The 20,917-nt window shown below is 38.4% G+C and overlaps 1 protein-coding gene across 3 annotated transcripts in view; it reads right to left on the minus strand.

Moving 5' to 3' along the window:
• SLC2A9 (solute carrier family 2 member 9) overlaps positions 1-20,917 on the minus strand; it is a 93,094-nt gene that overhangs the window by 65,584 nt on the left and 6,593 nt on the right. For all 3 annotated transcript variants that reach the window (XM_042812864.1, XM_042812866.1, XM_042812865.1), the window contains 4 exons: positions 17,802-17,900; positions 8,659-8,819; positions 2,087-2,211; positions 877-1,022 (listed from right to left, as the gene is read on the minus strand). In XM_042812864.1, coding sequence (XP_042668798.1) covers positions 877-1,022; positions 2,087-2,211; positions 8,659-8,819; positions 17,802-17,900 — 531 coding nt within the window. The remainder of the gene's footprint in view (positions 1-876; positions 1,023-2,086; positions 2,212-8,658; positions 8,820-17,801; positions 17,901-20,917) is intronic.

Here is a 20,917-nt window from a genome sequence, read left to right on the forward strand (position 1 = left end):
TTTGTTTTCAGAGTAATGATGACATCCAGTGGCCACTAATTTAATTTCAGCCTATGTGAGCAAGGCTATCCTTCTGTATCAGATATCCTCTTTACGTATATGTTAATTCTTCTCCTTCATTTCCTAAGTATGAGTGCATTAAAGAAGTGCTGTAATCACTGGGCAAGACAGGTTTTTGTACAACTTCTAATCAAATAGTTTCAGTTATTACTTTGAAGAATTGTAAATAAAATATGCAAAAGCTCCCAAACATTTCCAGGATATTGAGAGAATCCAGAAATAAGCATTAATAAATGTATATCAAGTAAGAGCATGGGGTTGGAAAATCACAGAATCACAGAATCACAGAATCACCCGGGTTGGAAGGGACCTCAAGGATCATGTAGTTCCAACCCCCCTGCCTAGCAGGGCCACCAAACACACACATTCAGATCAGGTTGCCCAGGACCCCGTCCAATCTGGCCTTAAACACATCCAAGGACGGGGCATCCACAACCTCCCTGGGCAGCCCGTTCCAGGGCCTAACCACTCTCCTTGTATAGAACTTCCCCCTAACATCCAACCTAAATCTTCCCTCCTTCAACTTCGATCCATTTCCCCTAGTCATGGAAAACATGCATATGTACATACGAGCTGTTCAAATTTTTTGCCATATTTACCAAACTCAGTTACACACGCACTATGTCTTTTAAGGCACAGAAGAAACCACTTTCCAAAGTGCTTCTGAACAAAAAAGCAACTGAGCTGTTTTCTCCTTTTAAAAGGAACTCTGTCAAAATATCAAAATATCACTCTTTACGTACACTTGCATTCTCTCACAGAGTATTTTGCATTTTCAAAGAATACGTGGAGATAAGAAGTCTGCTGAATACTTACTGTCCCAAATATCTCTGGCAGTCCTAAGACTTGCCCCATGAAAACACCGACACAGATGAAAATTGCTGTAACCTGACCCAATGAACCACGGATTTCCTTAGGAGATATTTCACTCAAATACATGGGAAGGGCACTCAAGGAAATGCCTACAAATGAAGGGGGAGAAAAAAAGCATAAATTGTCATACCACCTTTTCAGTATACTAAGTACAAAATGAACATCTACTGAAAGGAGTGTAACTACTCTTGCACCGTTTAGCAGCCATGGGAATGATTATCTCTACAGGCCAATATTTGAAGAGAAGTAGCAAAGATTTCTGAGGAGCAAGAAGGAAATTCCAGTTTACACTGGTGCAGGTAAGGAAGAAAAAACATCAGGCCCAGAGAGCAGACAGTGTCAAATGAAGTGTTTTTACCACAAAAAGTGTCACCAGATGTTCCTCTTAATGCATGGTTACTGCTGCAAAGAAGTTTTAATAGCAGGCATGAAACAAGGATGAGCATGCTTCTCAAAACCAGGAGAAAACAAATGCATGACCCTGGTTATGCATACTGTCTCATACTGAAAATGCTCCAAACATTCAATCATCTGCTGGAAATATGAGACGAAGGTCAACAGCTAGCATCAGTATTACCCATAATTTGCACATTTAAGTTAAACACACATCCACATTTAAACAACTGTAGTTTATGCTTATGGACAGCATAGCCAAAGTTTGCTAGAACTGAGGTTTAATGATACAAAAGAAAAACACTTTCCATTGCTTAGGTTCATGTAGTTATACAGATAGGGTGAAACCATCTTAGAATCACTGAGTCAATGACAATGTCTAAACCTTCTTCTTACTCCTTCTGCTACTAGAATCAGATCCAACAGCTTCCAAACACACAGGAACAAGAAGCTTTAATAAATAGGCTACATCCTCACCGCAAAAGGATTTTTATTGCATATGCTGTGGGAGTTGAGGAAGGAAATTGGGAAAAACACTCCAGATGGACACCAGCAGCTGGGGGCAATTACAGTGTCTTCACTGAATGCCAGCTACTTCAACCCTTGCTCTAATGTTTTGTCCCAGTGAGCCTAGTTCCCAAGATGCCTCTTTAATGCAAAGAAATATCTAACTGATGGAGGTGAGAAAGGTTATATGCAGTACAGGCATTACAGTTAGTAAAGTTGATAGATACAGTTAGTACAGTTGATAAAAGCTTACCTGCATCAACTCCCATTATAATGCGGCCCAGTATGAGCATTTCAAATGATCCTGCCAGCTGAGAGAGTGACATCAGTATTGCAGCTGTCACTGCAAAGACGTTGTTAAGCAACAGCGTACATTTCCTAAGAAGAGAAGATACTTTACGTAGGTATCAGCACCATTACAGACAGATCTTGTCACATTCCAAGCATATGAGGCTATTACACTTAAATAGCTATAAGTGAATCCAAAAAGGGCCTAATAAATGGTGCTTTGTACACACTGTGTGGAGTTCCAAAGCGCAATATTATATGTAAATGTATATAGTTCCAAATCTATAGCATAGCTTTAAAATAAACAATATCATTGTCAGCAACAGGGCTGTGCTTCAAAGGTACACACACTAAGAACCCAAGTGCCATGCTTGGGACTCTGCATTATGAGCAGAAATAAATGTGTCCTGGATTTCTGTGTGTGTAGGAACCAGTGAATATACTTCCAATTACAACAAGTTAATTTAACTTTAAGCATTTTTATTTTACATATAAGTTTTGCCATTTTGAGAACTTTCAGATTTAAACCAATGAAATTACAAATACACACAAAGAAAAATCACTACTTGTAGTGCTAGAAAAAGACACTTGGGCTCAACAGTGGTGAAAAAATATCAATCTCTTCCCAAAGTCTAGAAGTTAACCAAATTATTTAAATCTCCTTTTTTTTTTTCCCCAGATTTTGAATTATTTCACTGTATAATAGCCAAACTGAAAAAAAAAAAATTCAAAGCTGTTCTTTATGAAAAAATATATGCTTTATTAAATGAAAAAAAAGAAAACAAAAAGAAATACATGAAAATATATTTTAAAAAATTCCAGAAAATCCTTTCTCATGAAAATATATTTTAAAAATTCCAGAAAATCCTTTCTCATTTACACTCTGCCAATGGATTTCCTGGAGTTTTCATTTTACTGAATCTTCTGCTCAAATTTGAGGACTCATTCATACAGCAGTGACTCATGAGTCTCTTAACTTCTGCAGAACAAAACACTTTATTAAAGAAAATACGTAGCATTTCAACATTTCAGACAGTCAGATCTGAGCACTGACATGCAGGGTCTCTTTCAGAACTTATGGAAGAAGTGTGGTTAAAGATACAAGGTCAGTAGCTCTGTTGTAACTATCTTCAGCTGAGAGATGAAGTAGAAAATCTACCCCGCCTCAGAGATTGAAATTCCCAAGCAGAACCATAGGTGTGGTATACTGGCCTTTCAGTATCTGGAGGGGGGCAATAAGAAAGAAGGGGACGGATTCTTTAGCTGAGTCTGTTGTGACGGGGCATGGTTTCAAACTAAAAGAGAGGAGATTTAGACTGGATATGAGGGAAAAGTTTATTACTATCAGGGTGGTGAGTTACTGGCACAAGTTGCCCAGAGAGGTGGTGGGAACCCTGTCTCTGGAGACCTTCAAGGTCAGGCTGGACGGAGTGCTGAGCAACCTGATCAAGCTGTAGGTGTCCCTGTTCATTGCAGAGGAGTTGGACAAGGTGACCTTTAAAGGTCTCTTCCAAGTCAAACAATTACATGATTCTATGCAGTAAAGCAACAGAGCTCTGTCTTTACCAGGTTTTGCAGTCACTTAATTAAGAGCAGTTTTGTTTTTGTCTTGAATTATGGTTCAATACAGAAACCTACAGTCCCATCCACAACAGTCTATGAAGGAAACAACTGATTTGGCAACAAAATTAACGTGGAGAAAAACATCAGTGATTATGTTAATTATGAGAAATCCATTGATTTTGACAGTAAATTACGTAGGCTGACAATATGCCATTTTCACTGAAGAACTGAAGTGGTATTACATTTTTAAGTATCTTCAAGGGATTTGCAGCCTATACATAATGTGATTTCTATGCAAAATAACAGAAATTATCAGAAAAGCTATCTTCCCTTTCTTTTCAAATGTGACAAAAAAAAAGAAAAAAAGTAACACAGAGGTTAACATCCATCTTGAATTCAGCACACAGGCAACAAACAGAATCATCTCCGCCACTGAACCAATCACCCAATTGGTTACAATAGATTAATACATTTTTAAGAGGAAGTATTTTGAATACTTATATTTAAATTACTTTTCCAAATTTCCCATAATTTTTTTCTTTTAAGACTGTTCGAACGTTGCTTGAATAAGATTGTTTGAACTCAAACAATGAAATAAAAACAGTTAATTTTAAATTTGTGTTTATATAATGCAGATGTCAAGAGTGCTGGTTTTGTTGTTACATTTAAATGGATATAAACTTAGAGGGTAATATAATTTGTATGATAATAAATACTGTCAAAAATGGAAATGAGTCAAGTCAAACAAGTGCTATACATTTATCTGAACTTATTATTGTTATTTTTTCAACAAAAAATAAAATAAAAACAAATAAAAAAGCTTACAAAACATGCATCCTTCTCTAAGCAGTTAGCCAATGACCATTTATTCTGAGCAGCATGCTGAAGCATAGAAAAAAAGCAAGGATGGGCAAAATTAAGCTTGTCTGCATAGACCCTGACTCCCTGATCATTGAAGTGACCCATGGTGATGTCAAAGGTGAGGAGTGGATTCTGGAGTGACATCCAGTCTGGGACAGTAGGAGGAAAGGTTTTTCAATTTTTGCCTTCCTTCTTTCCCTACTACTTGATCAGTAATTAATTATTTATTTTAATCAACAGATTAAGTTAAACTCCTCAAGTCTGGCTTGCCCATGTTAGTAACTTGAAAGTCATTTCCCTTCCTGTATATAACTTGTGTGTATTCTCACTTCTGTTCCCCTGTTTGCAAGTTGGGTTGTGATGGAGCAACTCAGGGGCCCTTAGCGGCTGCTTGGGGCCAGCCCACCACAGCCACCAACAGTGGTAACCACTCATCATATCTCCTAGGAAAAAGAACACAGCAAAACTCTCCAGATTTCACATACTGTCCTGATTTAGTTTCAATCAGGTCATGTTATATTCAGAATTGCTATGATCATAAATTAGCCACGCTCTCCCAATCACATAGGGCAAAACTGTATTACCCTAGAAACAAGGCACAAAAAAAGGGAATACATCAAATCCCTTGTTTATACTGCTTATATAACTCTAACATAAGCAATATAATGATACCATACTTCATAGAACACTGTACCAGACACTTCCACTTGGGAAACTCCAGCCAATCTGGTCAGACAGACGCTCACAACGCTTACATAGTGCAAGTGCACAAACTTCATACACTAACATGCTAACTCATGATGAGAAAAGACACACTGATTCATTGGTCAACCTACTCATACATTTTGCATCCAAAGCAACAAACTGATGAAGCAATTCTCAAATGGTACATGAAACTTGGTGAAGTGTAAATTGCCCACCAAGCTCTCACATAGCACACTTCATTTCAGTCTTGCTGAAGATTTTAGTATCCCTATTTTTGTAATGAGGTAAGCAGGCAAATAGGGAGCAAACTGAACTCAATCTAAAGCTAACTTGCAAAGCAGTGTCAGATCTAGGAAAGGGAACCTGGGCTGGTGTGAGCCATGTACTGCATTATCCTGACGTACAGGAATGCAGACAGTCATTGTTTGTTAAAATGACCCAAATGAGACAAAAAATAACTAAATAAATAATAATTTGGGTTTTTAAATATATTTATCACATTCATGATAAGCTGTCTCTGTGTGACATATTGCACTACAAATAGTAGACAAGCGTTCACTTAAATGTAAATGTCTTTGTTCCCCTTTTTGTTCAAATAATTCAGAGCTTTTTCCAGTCTAGAGCATTACAAAAGGAAGAAGCAACCAAAAAATGTTTGGTTGTCTGAGCACAAAGCATTTTTTCCAGCAGCAGCTATATTCTAAGAGAAACAATATGTTTTACAACCTTGTACTAAAATTTGCCTCTCTCTTAAGATTAAATATCTGTTCTGCTGTAGAAATAGAATTTCCAGTTTTATACCTAGTTGGAAATATTAATAAAAGATGAGCCATGTGTTCATCAGATTATATATATATATATATATATGTGTATATATATATATATATATAAAAGACTTGAGAATCTCCGCATCAGAATTTGTTCTTTTTTTCCAAAATTTCATGTCTCTTGTGATTTCAAAGTTGTCATTTCCCTCATGATAATGGAGAAATCCAGAAGCCAGAACAAAATCCAACCAACGACATGACCTCCACTGCTGTAAAAATTAATCACGTTGTGTTTTTTTTTTAATTAGGGATTTGAATTAATAACCTTTTTGCATGAAACTCACAACTATAAAAATTATTGAATTCAAGTGTCCTCAAAAAAGTATCACTATCTCAAAATTCATTAGCAATAAAATTCTAGAAGCTCATCTTAGGGGATGTGGTACATTGTATAAAAAATATAGGAAGAACTCTGTGTTTAAATAACAGTCGATGCCAGTAACAGAATGAATACTGATCACTATTCTAGTTACCATGATAATCTAGATAAATTACTTTAATTGCTTTGTTTGAACATAGGACTTCTCCTTATGTGAATGAAGGCCCTTTGAAAACCTTGCCCTGAAAATCTCTTGAAATATAGCAGTGCTTAGAAATCCAGTATTCTGAAAATTATGTTATTAATCTTACAGCTACATGAGGCAAGAGTTCTCTTTTAAAAGTCTCACATTATTTCTGACTAATGCTTTTGATCCCCTTAGTACATTATTCGATGTCAGTATAAATAGAGCACACTTTCATCATGCACAAAATTCTTCAACCTACACTTGAACCATTTAACAACGTAAGTATTTTATTGTTGTGTCAACACTTCACAGTGTGCTCTTCAATTACTGTACTGATACGTCAGTCTGGCTTCCTAAACCAGACAAGTACACTGCAATGTGAACAGCAAACTCAAGAACTACATTTTGATGAGCAGCCAATCCAATCTCTTTGACAGATACAGTTCCTTCCAATCTCCAATCAAGTACTATTACTTGTATCGACAAGAGCACTGTTTTCATGACTAAACAGGGATAAACATCATAAACAGGGATAGAGCTTCCAAAGATTTAGAACTCTACCCTGGAAATACAATGTGCTCTCATCAAAGAGGTATGCTTATGATTGGCATCAGCCACCACCTCAACAAAATTTCACACAAACCTGTTCTACTCCACACTAAAAAAGGAGACTTCTTTGAATTCATTTCTTATATAATTCACTAAAGCAAAGATGATTCAGTGGCAATTCCAAAAAATTAAACAGTCTGACACAAGGAGACATTCATATATTCAATAAATGTGTTAAAAGGCAAATTGATGGATAGGCAATAGGAATTGCAAACAATCAGAAAAAAAAGAAAAAAAAAAAAAAGTGGCTATGAAAAAAAGAACACAAAATCAAATGTTGAATTGACAGGACAAAATATGTTAATGAAAAGCATATAATAGATTTACAAAGTAGAGTATAGTGACTTCTTGTAAGCACAAAATGGAACAATGTGAAATGGCATTGTTTGGAGTAAAAAGAAGAAAAAGAATGTAGAAGAGTAGGAAAAAAATGTAGAGGCAACCAAGAAAAAAAATCTAAGCAGACGATTTGAGAGTGGGGGAGTTTAGAGAGATGATATATAGGATCAGAGTACCATGCAAAGTATGTGGTAGAAATAGTGAAAATGTGGAATGCAAGTAAGAACAGTGAAGATGAAGACTTATATATGACACTCTTGGATGAATTTCTTTGGTAATTCAATCAAGCAGAGATTATAAAATGATTTTTAATCATTTATAATTTGTAATTTCTTATTTGAGAATTAATTAATTGAAATTTTATAATTAAGGAAAAGCCAAATTAGTAGCTAAGATGCATGTTATAGTTTTTTTTATCCAACTCCTTCCAAATATAGAGAAATTACTAATCAATTTTAGAACTCTTTAGAAGATGGCATGTAAGAGAAATATCTAGCTATCACCTACTGCAAAAATGCAAAGTACACTACCATGAACATTTGTAAAATATTAATATTTTCTATGGTCAAGATTTGATCAAATAATTTGTTGAACAGAATGGTGAATGTGTCACCAAGAAAGTGGAAGAAGAAATAAAAACTTCACGGTAGTCTGTGTCTTCAAACCATATTTTAAGTCCACACAAGGAGATGAAAAAAAAGGAGCAAAGTTTTTCTATTGTGTAATAACGAAAGTTGTTGAGACATAAATGAAACATGTTTTATTTGTGTAACTTTAAGATGCCTAGGAGACTTGTGGGACAAGAATCTGTCAATCTTTTCTAAAATATTTCCTATTTTATGTTTTTTTTTTCCTTTTGCACACTTGTTTATTCAACATTTTTGACACCTCAACAAGATATCAATTCTGGGCAAACTTTTCTATTAACTCAAATGTAGCAGAGTATGGTCAGATGAAAAGGTATTAATTTTATTCTTTGAAATTCACAACTCTTAGAAATGAGATTTTGTAACTTCACATTCTGGTAGAGATGAATAGGGTTTTAAAAAATAAAATACAAGTAAAGATCTCTAGATAAGCTGGGTTAGGAACTGCTTTAGAAGTCACTAGTTCTCCAATGCACTTACCGTCCAAAGAACTTCACAATTGGGGTAACAATAATAGCGCCCACAAGGCCACCGATGGCAAAAATGGAAACAGTTACAGACCAGAGGAGAGTCAGGGTGCTTTCATCCACTGAGAAGCCGTATCTTCGTTCCCAAGTTTCATTGTAGAACTTCTTGATATACTGAAAGAAAATACAGCATTGTACATACGAAAATCCGTCTTTAAGTACGCAGCTCACAGCAATTGGATGAACAAACAGCAGCTTGCTTGCAGGAACCACTTTTGTATTCCTATCTTCCTCCTCCAAAAAATGGGTACCCACCTATAGATGCAACTGTGTTACAGACTAACTGAACCATCAAAGTATACATGCTTTTAAGGGCATTGTGGAAAGAAAACATTAGCAGACAAGAGGAAAAGAGGAGAGACATAAAAGAAAAACTTCTCTAAAGAAGGCATGATATGATTTAAGTTGCCAGTACAAAATTAACAACAGAACACTTGGCACATTTCTGCACATCACTGAGATCTGCTGATAGCTCACATATATACCATTAACCTCAAGCAAGTGAGGTATCGCATCCTAGAATAACAGTTTCTGGACAAGCTAAACAAAACTGTACTGTCTATCATCTGCCATGACATCTTGAAAATAATAATAAATAAACAAAAATAAAGAACAACCATAAATGTTTGAATAGTGGAATCTCTTGTTGAGTCACTGATCATGAAACAATCTTGTACTAAGAGCAAGTCGTTTCGTTGCTTTCTCATGGTTCTATCATGACAATAACCTTGGGTAAAAAAATAAGGAAGGAAAGAAGGGATTGAGGAAGGGAGGGGACAGAGGTGAAAATGTCTTGAAGAGACTGGTAAGTAGGCAGAAATGCAGGAGTAAAGAGGGTGGGAATCACAACTGATACCTGCCAGAGGACAACATGACTGACATCAAGAAACAAGTTCAGCTTGTTTTCCGTGGTACAGCACCAAAAGCTGAATGTTGACAGATTGGGTATGGAGTGGGAGGAATTAAATGAAGACTGTCCATGCATCTGCACACACATATCACAACTGTGGTAACTTCTTTCTTTGCTTTCCCCATTTCCTCTTATTTGCCTCACCACCCTTGTGCTTCTTCCAGAAGCCTGCATGAACGCACATGCACAGAAAACACTCTAGCTGATAAGCTACCACAGAGAACACAACATTTCATGGAAGATTTCAAAATTTGTTGAATTGCTGAATATTTGTTAAAAGATATAGAAGAAATAGAAGAAGATTAGGACATTTGTAAGCAACAGCTCTAAAGGGCATCAGCCTGTTTGTGGGTACTGAAACACTGGGTTCAACACGCCCACCTCAGTCCCACTTCCCAAATGGCATGTCCAAAACCTGTCTTCCTGATTATAAAGAAATTTTCCTGGAATTTCTACTACATTGGTTGCCCATTTTTTTTTTTACATTTAATTATGAAACTTAATGGGGAAAAAATTAAAGATACTTTAGAAGATATATAATAGGAATCCCATTGGTCAAAGCTTGCACTGTGCTTACTATGAAACAGTACTTATCATTGATGCTTTGTATTTCAGACCTAAAACGCAAGCTCAGATTTGCACAAAAGGAAATGCTATTTCACTTGTCTTTTCTATGAAGATGCAGTATTGTAAAAATGAGTGCCTTCATAGCAATTTCTTTAGCATAATTTCAGGAAAAAGATGGACTGAATTGAAACCTGCTTTGGGAAGGGGGGCTACCTGCTTTGGTAGGGGAGTTGGACTCGATCTTTTGAGGTCCCTTCCAAACTCTGCGATTCTGTGATTCTATGATTCTGTGGAAAAAATTGGTCATAGAATCATAGAACAGCTTGTGTTGGAAGGTACCACAAGGGTCAAGTTCCAACCCCGCTGCCACAGGCAGAGTTGCCAACTGCTGTACCAAGTAGTAAATCAAGTTGCCCAGGTCCCATCCAACCCGGCCTTGAACACCTCCATGGATGGCACATCCACAAACTCTCTAGGCAACCCACTCCAGCACCTCACTACTCTCTCAGTGAAAAACTTCCCCCTGACATCTAATCTTACTCTTCCTTCCTTCACTTTAAAACTATTCCCCCTTGTCCTATCACTATCTATCCATGTAAAAAGTTGATTTCCCTTCTGTTTATAATCTCCTTTTCAGTACTGGAAGGAGAGGTGCTCCAGCCCTCTGATCATGTTTGTTGCCCTCCTCTGGATCTTCTCCAAAAGCTCCACATCTTTCCTGTGTTGTAGGCCCCAGACCTGGACACAGTACTCCAGATAGGGCCACACGAGGGCAGAATAGAGGAGGAATATCACCACCCTCACTGCTCACCTCTTTTCTGATGCAGCCCAAAATACCATTGGCCTTCCAGGCTACAAGTGCACACTTCTGGCTCATGTTAAGTTTCTCATCCCAGGATCCCTAAGTTCTTCTCAGCAGGACTATGCTCACAGAGTTCTTTTAGCTGTCTGAAAGCATATCTGGGATTACCTTGAACCAAGTGCAAAACCTTGCACTCTGTTTGGTTGAACCTCATTAAGTTTACATAGTCTCATCATGATAGCAATAAGATCATAAGTTTTCCAAGTGCACCATGGTTTCCAACTCATCCTGCTTATTCCCCATGCTGCATGTGTTGGTATAGAGGCCCTTCAGATGGGCTTTCAGAACACACAGCCTTTGGTGTGACACCACCCATGCAGCCATTCATTCAACTGATCTGTTCTCCTCCTTCTGCCCAGATCCCAGTCCCCAAATGGGAGAACTGTGAAGAACACTACCTGCGTTCCCAATCCCTCCAACATCTTCACTAGGGACATGGAGTCTTTTCGGAAAAGCTGAGTAACCTGGGTCTGTTCAACTTGGGGAAAAGAAGTCTGAGAGGAGATCTGAAAAACGTTTATAAATATCTAAGGAGAGGTGGAAGGCAAATGGATGAGGCCAGGCTCTTCTTAGTGGTGTGTAGTGATAGGACGTGAAGTAATGGCCTAAAACTTCAGCATAGAAAGTTCCTTACTGACATTGTAAGGACTTTTTTATGGTAAGGGAGACAGAGCACTGGAATAAGTTGTGCAGAGAGATTATGAAGTCTCCTATGGAAGAATTCAAGACCTGGTTGGACGCCTGCCTGTGTGACCTATTTTAGGTTACCTTCTTTAGCAGGGGGGTTGGACTCAGTGATCTTTTGAGGTCCATTCCAAACTCTGTGATGTTTTTAAATTTCCTGGTTGCAGCCTCATGCAACTCAATTTGAAAGACTAGGAGGTGATAGTGGTTGTCTGGCTTTATCATGCCAGATATTCTCTTCTTGACGTCCTGAATGCAAGCCCCCAACAGGCAGCAAACCTTTCTAGAGATTATCCGGGAGGCAGATGGGCACCTCAGTGCCTCTCAGCAAAGAGTCTCCGATTATTAAGACCCTTCACCTTCTTTTAGTGGCACCAGATCATGACTCTGATCACTGGTTGGATCTTTCCAATATGAACTGGTATTCATGGACTGATGGAAGAAGGGAGCCTGCTCCACTTTTATGACTCATTTATGATAACACAGAACCAGTCAGCCATACAAAATAAAGGACATGTTAAGCCAAGCAACAAAAGTTAACATTTTTCTTCCCAGAAATTCACAGCCAAGATAAATAATTGCTGGAGGAGGAAGATAAGAAATTTTAGATGTTGGTTTGATACTACAGGGGAAAAAAAAAGCCACAGTAACATAAAAAAAAAAAAGAGCTAGCTTTTTTGACACTGTTAAGAATGACAAATTGCTTCTATAAATAAATAATAGCTTCTTACCTTCACATTTACATAAGATGTTTTTTGAATGAAGTTCAGGCAGCTAAACAAGCATTTTATTTTCAGTAATGAAAGAAGTATCAAACATGAAATCAGATACCTAAGATGCAGAAATAAATCTATCTTCCAGTCAACTGATTTCTCTTAAAGAAACAAAAACCTGAAACCTGGCTTCTCCTATCTTCTTGTATTTTAACAACTCATCTATCCCAAAGCCTACACTTACTCCCCCATGACAGCTTAGTTCCTCCTAAAAGACTTGCATAAGTATCCTTCCAGAATATTTTTTGAAAGTCCGAGAGCCTCTTGATTCTGTGGAAAACTCCAGACCCTTAAGGGATCGTTGCCCTTCACAAAAGCCATGTCTGATCTTTCCCAGATTCTCACTTTTGTATTATAGTTTCCGCAAGTTTGTCAAGTGCAAATATCTAATTCTTAACCTTTATCTTCCCAGCCTGTCCCTCAAAATTACTTTTTTCCTTCAAGTCACATTAATTCATTCAATTTCTCTATTATTTATGTTATTTGTAAGAAGTGACATGTAGCCAGTATTTTTGGGTATTTTTTTCAGTCTTATGTATGGCATTTTGTCAGTGAGATAGAAAATTATGACTAATTTTATTCCACATTTCTACTGATTTTAAAATGTATCCAATACATCCCTGTAAAAAGCCTTCTGGCATGGAACCTTCAGAGACTTTTCCATTCCAAAACATAAATTCAGTTTTCTTGCTCTGTCCTTGTATTTCTGGAACATCATTTTTCTGCTTGATCTATCAGCCTTATAGCTTCAGCTCTCTGGAATTCTTTTCTCCCTCCTGAAAATACTCAGATCCCATGACCAGCTCACAGTTTTAGTAATCAGGATGCCAGAGTTCATATTATTTTTCTGCTTTCCCTATATGAGCACAATTGTAATTTTCTGCAAGATGGCTTTAACAACTACTCTTACTCTAATGTTCAGTTATGCCTAATTTTCTCATCTTTCTAAAATGTAAAGGCTTCATATCTCCAGTAGGACATTTCTTACACAATCTTTGTATCACCTGCAAAGACGTGTATTTGATTTCTTTTTCATCAAACTTCTTCACTTTTATTCCTCTCTCATTTAGAAACCAAGAAAAGATCTGATGCCACTGGGGGTTATGGTATTCCAGAAAGCATGAGGTACCACATGATCACTCCTGCAGAACAGTTCTGCACACCTGTGTGATACGATCCCTCACAAGCTCTACAGTATCTCAAAGTCTCGTCAGGCTCCTCTCAGATTTCATCAGGCATGACACAGCCTCTAAAGTATCTTGGGGTAGCACTCAGAAGGATAAGACTTCCACCAAGCTCTCCCTGTTTAGGCTAGGAACTTCCAACCATAGGTATTCGAGCCTGCTATGCACGAGCTATTCAACCTGAGGGCTTTATTTAGCTTGAAACACAATCTCTGCACATGCCAAGTACATTAGAGAAGTGGGGGTAGAACATGCGGTGTTCACAGTGTCTTCATTCTATTAAATTTCTGGCTAGATTATTGTGCCCTGACTTTTAAAAGAAAGACAATCATACCTCATTATTTCCACTCTATTTTATAGTTCCCATACAAACAGAAACAAATTATTACATGAAAAATGTCCAATTGCACTTGGTTAACTTTGCAGCAAACTATATTTCATTGTGAATATCCAAATAAATTCATCACTAAATCAAGTAATAAATCTTATCTCTAATATCAGTACTCAGATTATATTTAGATTTTGATATCTAGTTTATTTGAGATTCATTTTTGATAGTGATGAATACTAAGAGAAAGCATTTTTAGAACACTATTAGCATTTCTTGCTAATTCTAATAACTAAAAATAGTATGTAAATTTTTTCCCCTTGTCATGACTAATTTTCTCAGCACTACATTCTTATTCATAATGAGACATTAGGCAAGTTTAAATATTCAAGAAAATAAAGTACGAACTACAGCATTTAAGAATAAGAGACAAACATGCCATCACGTTGGTTTTTTTTGTTTGTTTGTTTTTTTGTTCTTTCTTTTTTTTTGCCTAGATTTCTACTGACACTAAATGGGAAAGTATTAACACATACAGGTTTGGAGGTATTGCACATGGAAATGAAAACCAAAAGCAAAAAACAAATCTGATTCAACAAATCCATTATGCATACCCTTTGCCAGTGCCCAGCCACCCTCTGGTGCAGACCCTTTCCCTAACCCCCAGCTGCCTCTCCCCTGACACAGCTCCATGCCATTCCCTCTGCAGCTGCTCTGCTCTGAACAAACTGAGGGACTTCAACCTCTCCTTGCATGTCTTGACCTCTAGAACTTTTCCCATCATGGTAGCCCTCCTTTGGATTCTATCTAATAATTTTATGTCCTTTTTATATCATAATGCCAAAACCTGCACACAGTACTGAAGGTAAGGCCACGCCAGAACAGAGTTAAAGCATATATAAGCACATATATACACGCACACATATAAGGTGATTTTTCTTGTCTAACTTTAAATAACTTACATCAAGGGGAGATAAGAGGTGGTCTTTTGAGAAGAAAAATGCCCTGGCCCACAGTTTTGAGGGCCACTCACACTTACCCAACTGGCTGACAGTGAGCTATACATTTCTGCAGCTACCCCAGTGCCAGCTCTAAAAAGATTGCAGAAACACAGCTTCCAGCAGGAAGAAGACAAGAAGTGCTTGGCAGGGGAAAAGCACACCTGCAATGGGTTATTGCTCCTTCCCACAGGAAGGTGGGGGACTGAGTAGTCAGTACAGACAAATCTGCACTGGGCAGATCTGATGCAGTTTGTTTCCCCATTGCAGTAAGTCAGATCAAGGACCGAACCTTATGAAATGGCTTGTTGTAAAGCTCCCAGCTGAGAACTGCGGGGGCATTTCCCTGTGGTTTGATGAGCTGGCACAACTTTCAGCACAGAAAGAAGACATACACAATTGCACACAGAGTTCATAGTTTCAGCCTTAAATGAACTTCCCCTGTACAATTCAGTGTTCAAATCCTGTCTCCTGGAAACATCTCATACTTTTGTCAACAGTCATTATCAAGCACTTTCTAAATACCCCTTAAAGCATTATATAGCAATTTCTCTAAAGTTGGTCAACAGGAATTGTACTGAAGTAAATAGGAGCAAAAGATACTCAGCATCCTACACAGAGATGCCCACCACAATGTTGGCTGTAAGGTGCACACAACCAAATCACGTTGCTTGATTCACCAAGTTTATAAATTAAACTCAACTTACAGCTTTTAGGAGTTAATGTACTCCCACTATGACCTCTTGTAAGAGCGCTATTTATTTACAGGCAAAAGCCATTCCCCTCAGTTACCTCACATCATTCTCAACTTCACTTCATTTGGTGACACACAGCCACACAGGAGAAGACATATGGAGCAAACGTTCTGATTTTGTGCTGCAGGAATCAGTGTTGGTACGGCTCATTCCTCCTCACCTTGGCTATGAGCAGCTCCCAGACTCTTCTCTCCAGCCTGGCCAGTGCAGGATAGAGACGGGAAAGTGGCCTGTCCCAGACAAATGGATGACACAGCTTGACCTGGGAGTTACAGAGAGGACCAGGGGCCACACTAGTAGTATTCTGCTCTTGAACAACACAACTACATACTCTTTTCCGTTGGAGTATGAACAGGACTATTCTTAGGCCCTACCTACTGTATAGCCTAACACAAATAAGGAAGATACTAAATTCTCAAATACTGCAACACCACTCTGGAAGAGGGCAGACTTCATGCACACCTGTCAACAGCACAACCAGAACCACCAACACGGTGCCAAACTTTCTGTCCAATAGCCACAAATAAAGATTTCAAGCAAAAACAGACAATGCTGGAAGTACTACTATCCATGACACTTGAAATTTAACCTTCTTCATGATATAGTTGCAATTCCAGTCTCCCCAACTTCATTCTTCTCTGATCACCACTATAATCAATAACATGGCTCAAATCTAACAATCTGGGCACTGGCAAATAACATTTCTGATCACTCTTTCTTTCTTTTACCCATGCAGAAAGCGGCAGGAGAGCTTTGATTACCAGGTGGTCCATTTTTCATATCGCACTTAGAAGTTTAGAAGCCAGACTATTCATGCTTCACCTCTGACAGCACTGACTCAGTGCAGGAAAGATGCCTATCACCGCTACAATCAATACCATTGTTCCCAGAATTTCAGCTTCCTGCTGATTCTGTCTAAGCCATACTTATCTCCTGAAGATTGCAGGCTGAGGTGATGCACAGACATGCCATACTAGAATAAACATCCAATCTGTCTAAACCGGTGTTATTGGTACAAATGGTACCAGGAGCTTCAGGAAAATTCCCAGAAGCTGTCAAGTGAACAACGAAAGCTTCCTACAGGGTGAGTCAATTTCTAATCCTTCACATCGTTGCTTTATTAAATACAATATGAATTCAAAATTTCTTTTTCCATTACTTGAATGAATATTGTATCCATTCTTCATGTGACTGAGCTGCTCAGGTGAAGCTTAGCCACACATTCTAATAACAGATTTCCATAAAAGGAGGAGCTGAACTTTGGAAAGGAACTTTTTAAAAACAGAGTATCGACAACTCACTGAAAAAATTTACCAGTTACCTATTTTTTAAAAAAAAAGTGTTTCTTGCAGCTCTACTGAATTGCTTAATGTGCTGCTTGGTTGAATTAAGTGCCTCTGTAGGCCATCAGTATGAAAACAAGTCATTCAGATTTCCATGTGATAGCTGATATTTTAATGAAATCCCTCAAAAATTGTACACTGATTCTACAATACTCTTCTCATCAGACATAATCCATACATTGCAGCAAACTGTCAACACAGCAGTTTCAAAATCAGAACCAAAGAAATGCAGAAGTGGCCCATGATTTAAGAGGCAGCAAGAGACATTTATAGCAGCGCAACTGTGGGAATGAAATGTGTCAGCCTCCAGAACTGAATGAACAAAAGTTGCTGAATATGCGCCTGCAGCTACCAAATATTCTCTAGTCAGAAAGACAGGCTCTTAAAAATGCTTTATCACTCAAAACTGAGCAAGATTTAGCATTATTCTGTATTTTGGGAAGTTTTTTTGTAAAAGAAACCCTGCACAACTCCTCATCTCGACAGCAGCATTTGTTTTCCTGACCAATACTGAATTTAGTTGAAAACAGACACCAGAAACAGTCATTCAAGTACAGAAAGGTTAACATAGAAGATTTAACCTCTTCCACCGTTATCAGCAGGATGGTAAGAGCAGGATGCTGGAGAGAGCACATTAGATAGACAAGGCTGCCCTCTACTGATATTTAGTGCCAGTTGTGTCAGTAACTTACCACTGCAGGCGCGTTCACCACAGAGAGATTGTAACCATAAAGAAAAGATGACCCAAAAGCACCAGTTAAAGATGCTAAAATTAGACTTCCAGACCAATTCTGAAAAACAAGGAAAAGAATTAGCCATTGTTAGTATACTCTAAATAGAAAAGCTGCAGTCTTTAACACTGCTTGTACTGTCTTGTGTAGCTCCTGCAGGCAGACCTCCTTCATGCAGAGTAATGGCCTGCAGCACTCCCCATTTCTGCAGACCAAGAAACAGTAAATCTGAAGTGACAGCATCTCAGTTAACATTTACCAAGGCATAAGTAAACATTCAAACTTCTTTCAACCTCACAAATTCTTGCTTCAATCTCCCCATCTGCCCCCAACACACACAAAAATAAATAAATAAATAATAAAAAATAAAAAATAAAAAATAAAAAGCAAAATCTTACAGAAGCATATCTCATCAAAGAAACCTTTGGCAATGCACAATAACACCACAAAGCACACAGTAACACATTATTGGTGCAACATGACTTGGGGTAGACCTGACTTAGGGGGTAGCCTAAGAAGTTGGTGTACTCCCCACCCAGCCCAATAAGCATAAGGATTAGTGAAATTCTGAGCATTAAATAAACAAACAAGCAAACAAACAAACTGGTGCCAAAAACTAGATATTCTAACCCAGATGTACCTCACCAACAGCAACTTGCTGCCATTCGCACACACACTCTCAGACAGAGATTCCATCTGCTCTTTTCCCCCAGCATTGTACCAGTAATTCACCCTCTACAACTTTCCTCCTTCCACCCCCATCCCTCCTCCTGCATTTAGCTGATAGCCCCAACCTCTACTACTAATTTCTTCATCCATACAAAAAGCAACGTTGCTCAGATAATGGAGTAACAGTCAGTTGATTTGAAGCTTCCAGACTTAAGGGTCCTTTCCATTTCATCCAGCATCACTTTCTGACACTCAGTTCTGCTTCTGGATTTTGGAGTGCTGCACACGTGACCAATGCCAGTCCTAATTTAATTCTCAAAAGATTTCCTAAGAGAAATCTGTGTTTTGGTGGCTGCTTGGCTATTGTTTTGTACATTATAGAAGACAGCTCACCTTTCTTGACTTTCATTATAGTTCATTATATATTATTTAATTCATTCATTATATATTTATAATTTTTCATAATTTCATTATATATTTATAATTATTCATTCATTCATTATATATTTCATTATAGTGGATGACATTTTAAAGCATCTTTTTTTTTAATTATTTTTAAAAACTCTGCTAAGAATCTCAAATTTCAGGAGCAGTGACTACTGGTTTATGTTCAGTCTGATTGCTCATTGAAGCCTGAACTTTGGAAATGGCTTTGGAAAGGAGAAAAAGCTGTGTAAGTAGGCCTTGTAACTTCAGCTTCATCTACATCACAAAGAGCAGACGACAGGTTAATGAATCTATACATTTTGTCAGTGGCACAAAGCTGTACATTTCCTTTGGGAAATGAAGATCTGAAGCACCAACTACATTTGAGCAGGTAGCATATTGCATGACAGCAGTGATGATGAACAGGAGCAAGTTCCTCCAGGACAAGTACAGTAGGGGAAGTGGCTGCAGTGTGGCTTTTGACATGCTGGGGGTCACGTTGCCACCACACAGTCACTGTCACTTGGGTTCATGAAGAAATTATGGGATATCCACTGATAGGGCAGGGGCTGCAGCACACAACTCAGCACCCATGGGGTCTGCTGTGCTCTGCAGCTGCAGGTCTGAAGGGCTCAAACATGCCCTGTGGTACAGCCCAGCGTGGTTAACTTCTTCCACAGGGCGTGGTAGTCTTTGAAGAGATTACACAGTTCATTAACTGCTCTATTTTCAGTCAGGTCAGGAGGAAGTGTACAGCAGAAGAAGAAAATCTTGCATAAGAAATATATCCCATGGAGTTCATTAAATAAGCCAAGTACAATTTATTATTATTAGCCAGCTTCTCAAAATGAACCTGCCACACATGCAGCTTTGCAGCATTATTCCAGAAATAAGAAGCAGAAATTTCAACATAAGGCTTTATTTAGGTGTTGATAACACCTTGCCCATTTTTTCTCTGAGTTGAACAGCCACTCCTTCACTTCTAGGAGTCACTGCTACTCTGAATGAGGGACCAGTGGTGTCCCTCAGGGGTCAGTACTGGGTCCAAAGCTCTTTGTTATCTTCATCAGTGACATCGACAGTGGGATTGTGCACACCCTCAGCAAGTTTGCAGATGACACCACACTGTGTGATGCAGTTGATGTACTCAAGGGAAAGAAGCCATTCAAAGAGACCTAGACAGGCTCTAGCAGTGGGGCCCATGAAAAAAGAAGGCTCCGGAGAAACCCGAATGGCCTTTCAATATCTGCAATGGGAGAAAGAAGGGAACAGACTCTTTAGCAGAGTCTATTGTGACAGGACAAGGATAAATGGTTTTAAACTAAAAGAGAGGAGGTTTAGATTGGATATAAAAGACATTTTTATAAGGGTAGCAAAGCACAGGAACAGGTTGCCCAGAGAGGTGGTGGATGCCCCATCCCTGCAGACACTCAAGCTCAGGTTGGGTGGGACTCTGAACAACCTGACGGAGCTGTAGGCATCCCTGTTCACTGCAGGGAAATTGGGCTAGATGGCCTTTTGGGGTCTCTTCCAACTCAAATGATTCTATGATTCTGTGAATTTAGAACACTAAGGAGATACACAGGAGTGTTCCCAAAGGTTTTATAAATGATAAGTGCAAGTCCTTTTAGCAATATTACCACATAAGATCTGCTCCAACAACATTAAACACCTTGGAAAAATCCTGCAAACAAGGTGATTTGGACCACGTAATCTATGCTTATTAAAAACTCCAGTGAACACCTGAAAATTTCAGCGCAAACAAATTAAATGCACACAGGGTTAAGTAACAAATAAGGCAGTACAAATGATGCGAGTGCTGTCAAATTAGAAAACCCAATGCCCACTCTATTTTCAAGTGCTGCAGACAGCAAGGTTTAGAGCACACTTCAGCACCCTGAAGTTTTCTCATATATGACCTGCTGCAGAAGGCACACTGAGCCTCATGCAAAGCTTTACAGATCTTGGAACATGAGCTTCAA

Source organism: Centrocercus urophasianus, unplaced genomic scaffold (assembly GCF_019232065.1).
Source record: "Centrocercus urophasianus isolate 14NV4802_14NV808 unplaced genomic scaffold, USGS_Curo_1.0 seq_13, whole genome shotgun sequence".
Classification (NCBI taxonomy): domain Eukaryota; kingdom Metazoa; phylum Chordata; class Aves; order Galliformes; family Phasianidae; genus Centrocercus; species Centrocercus urophasianus.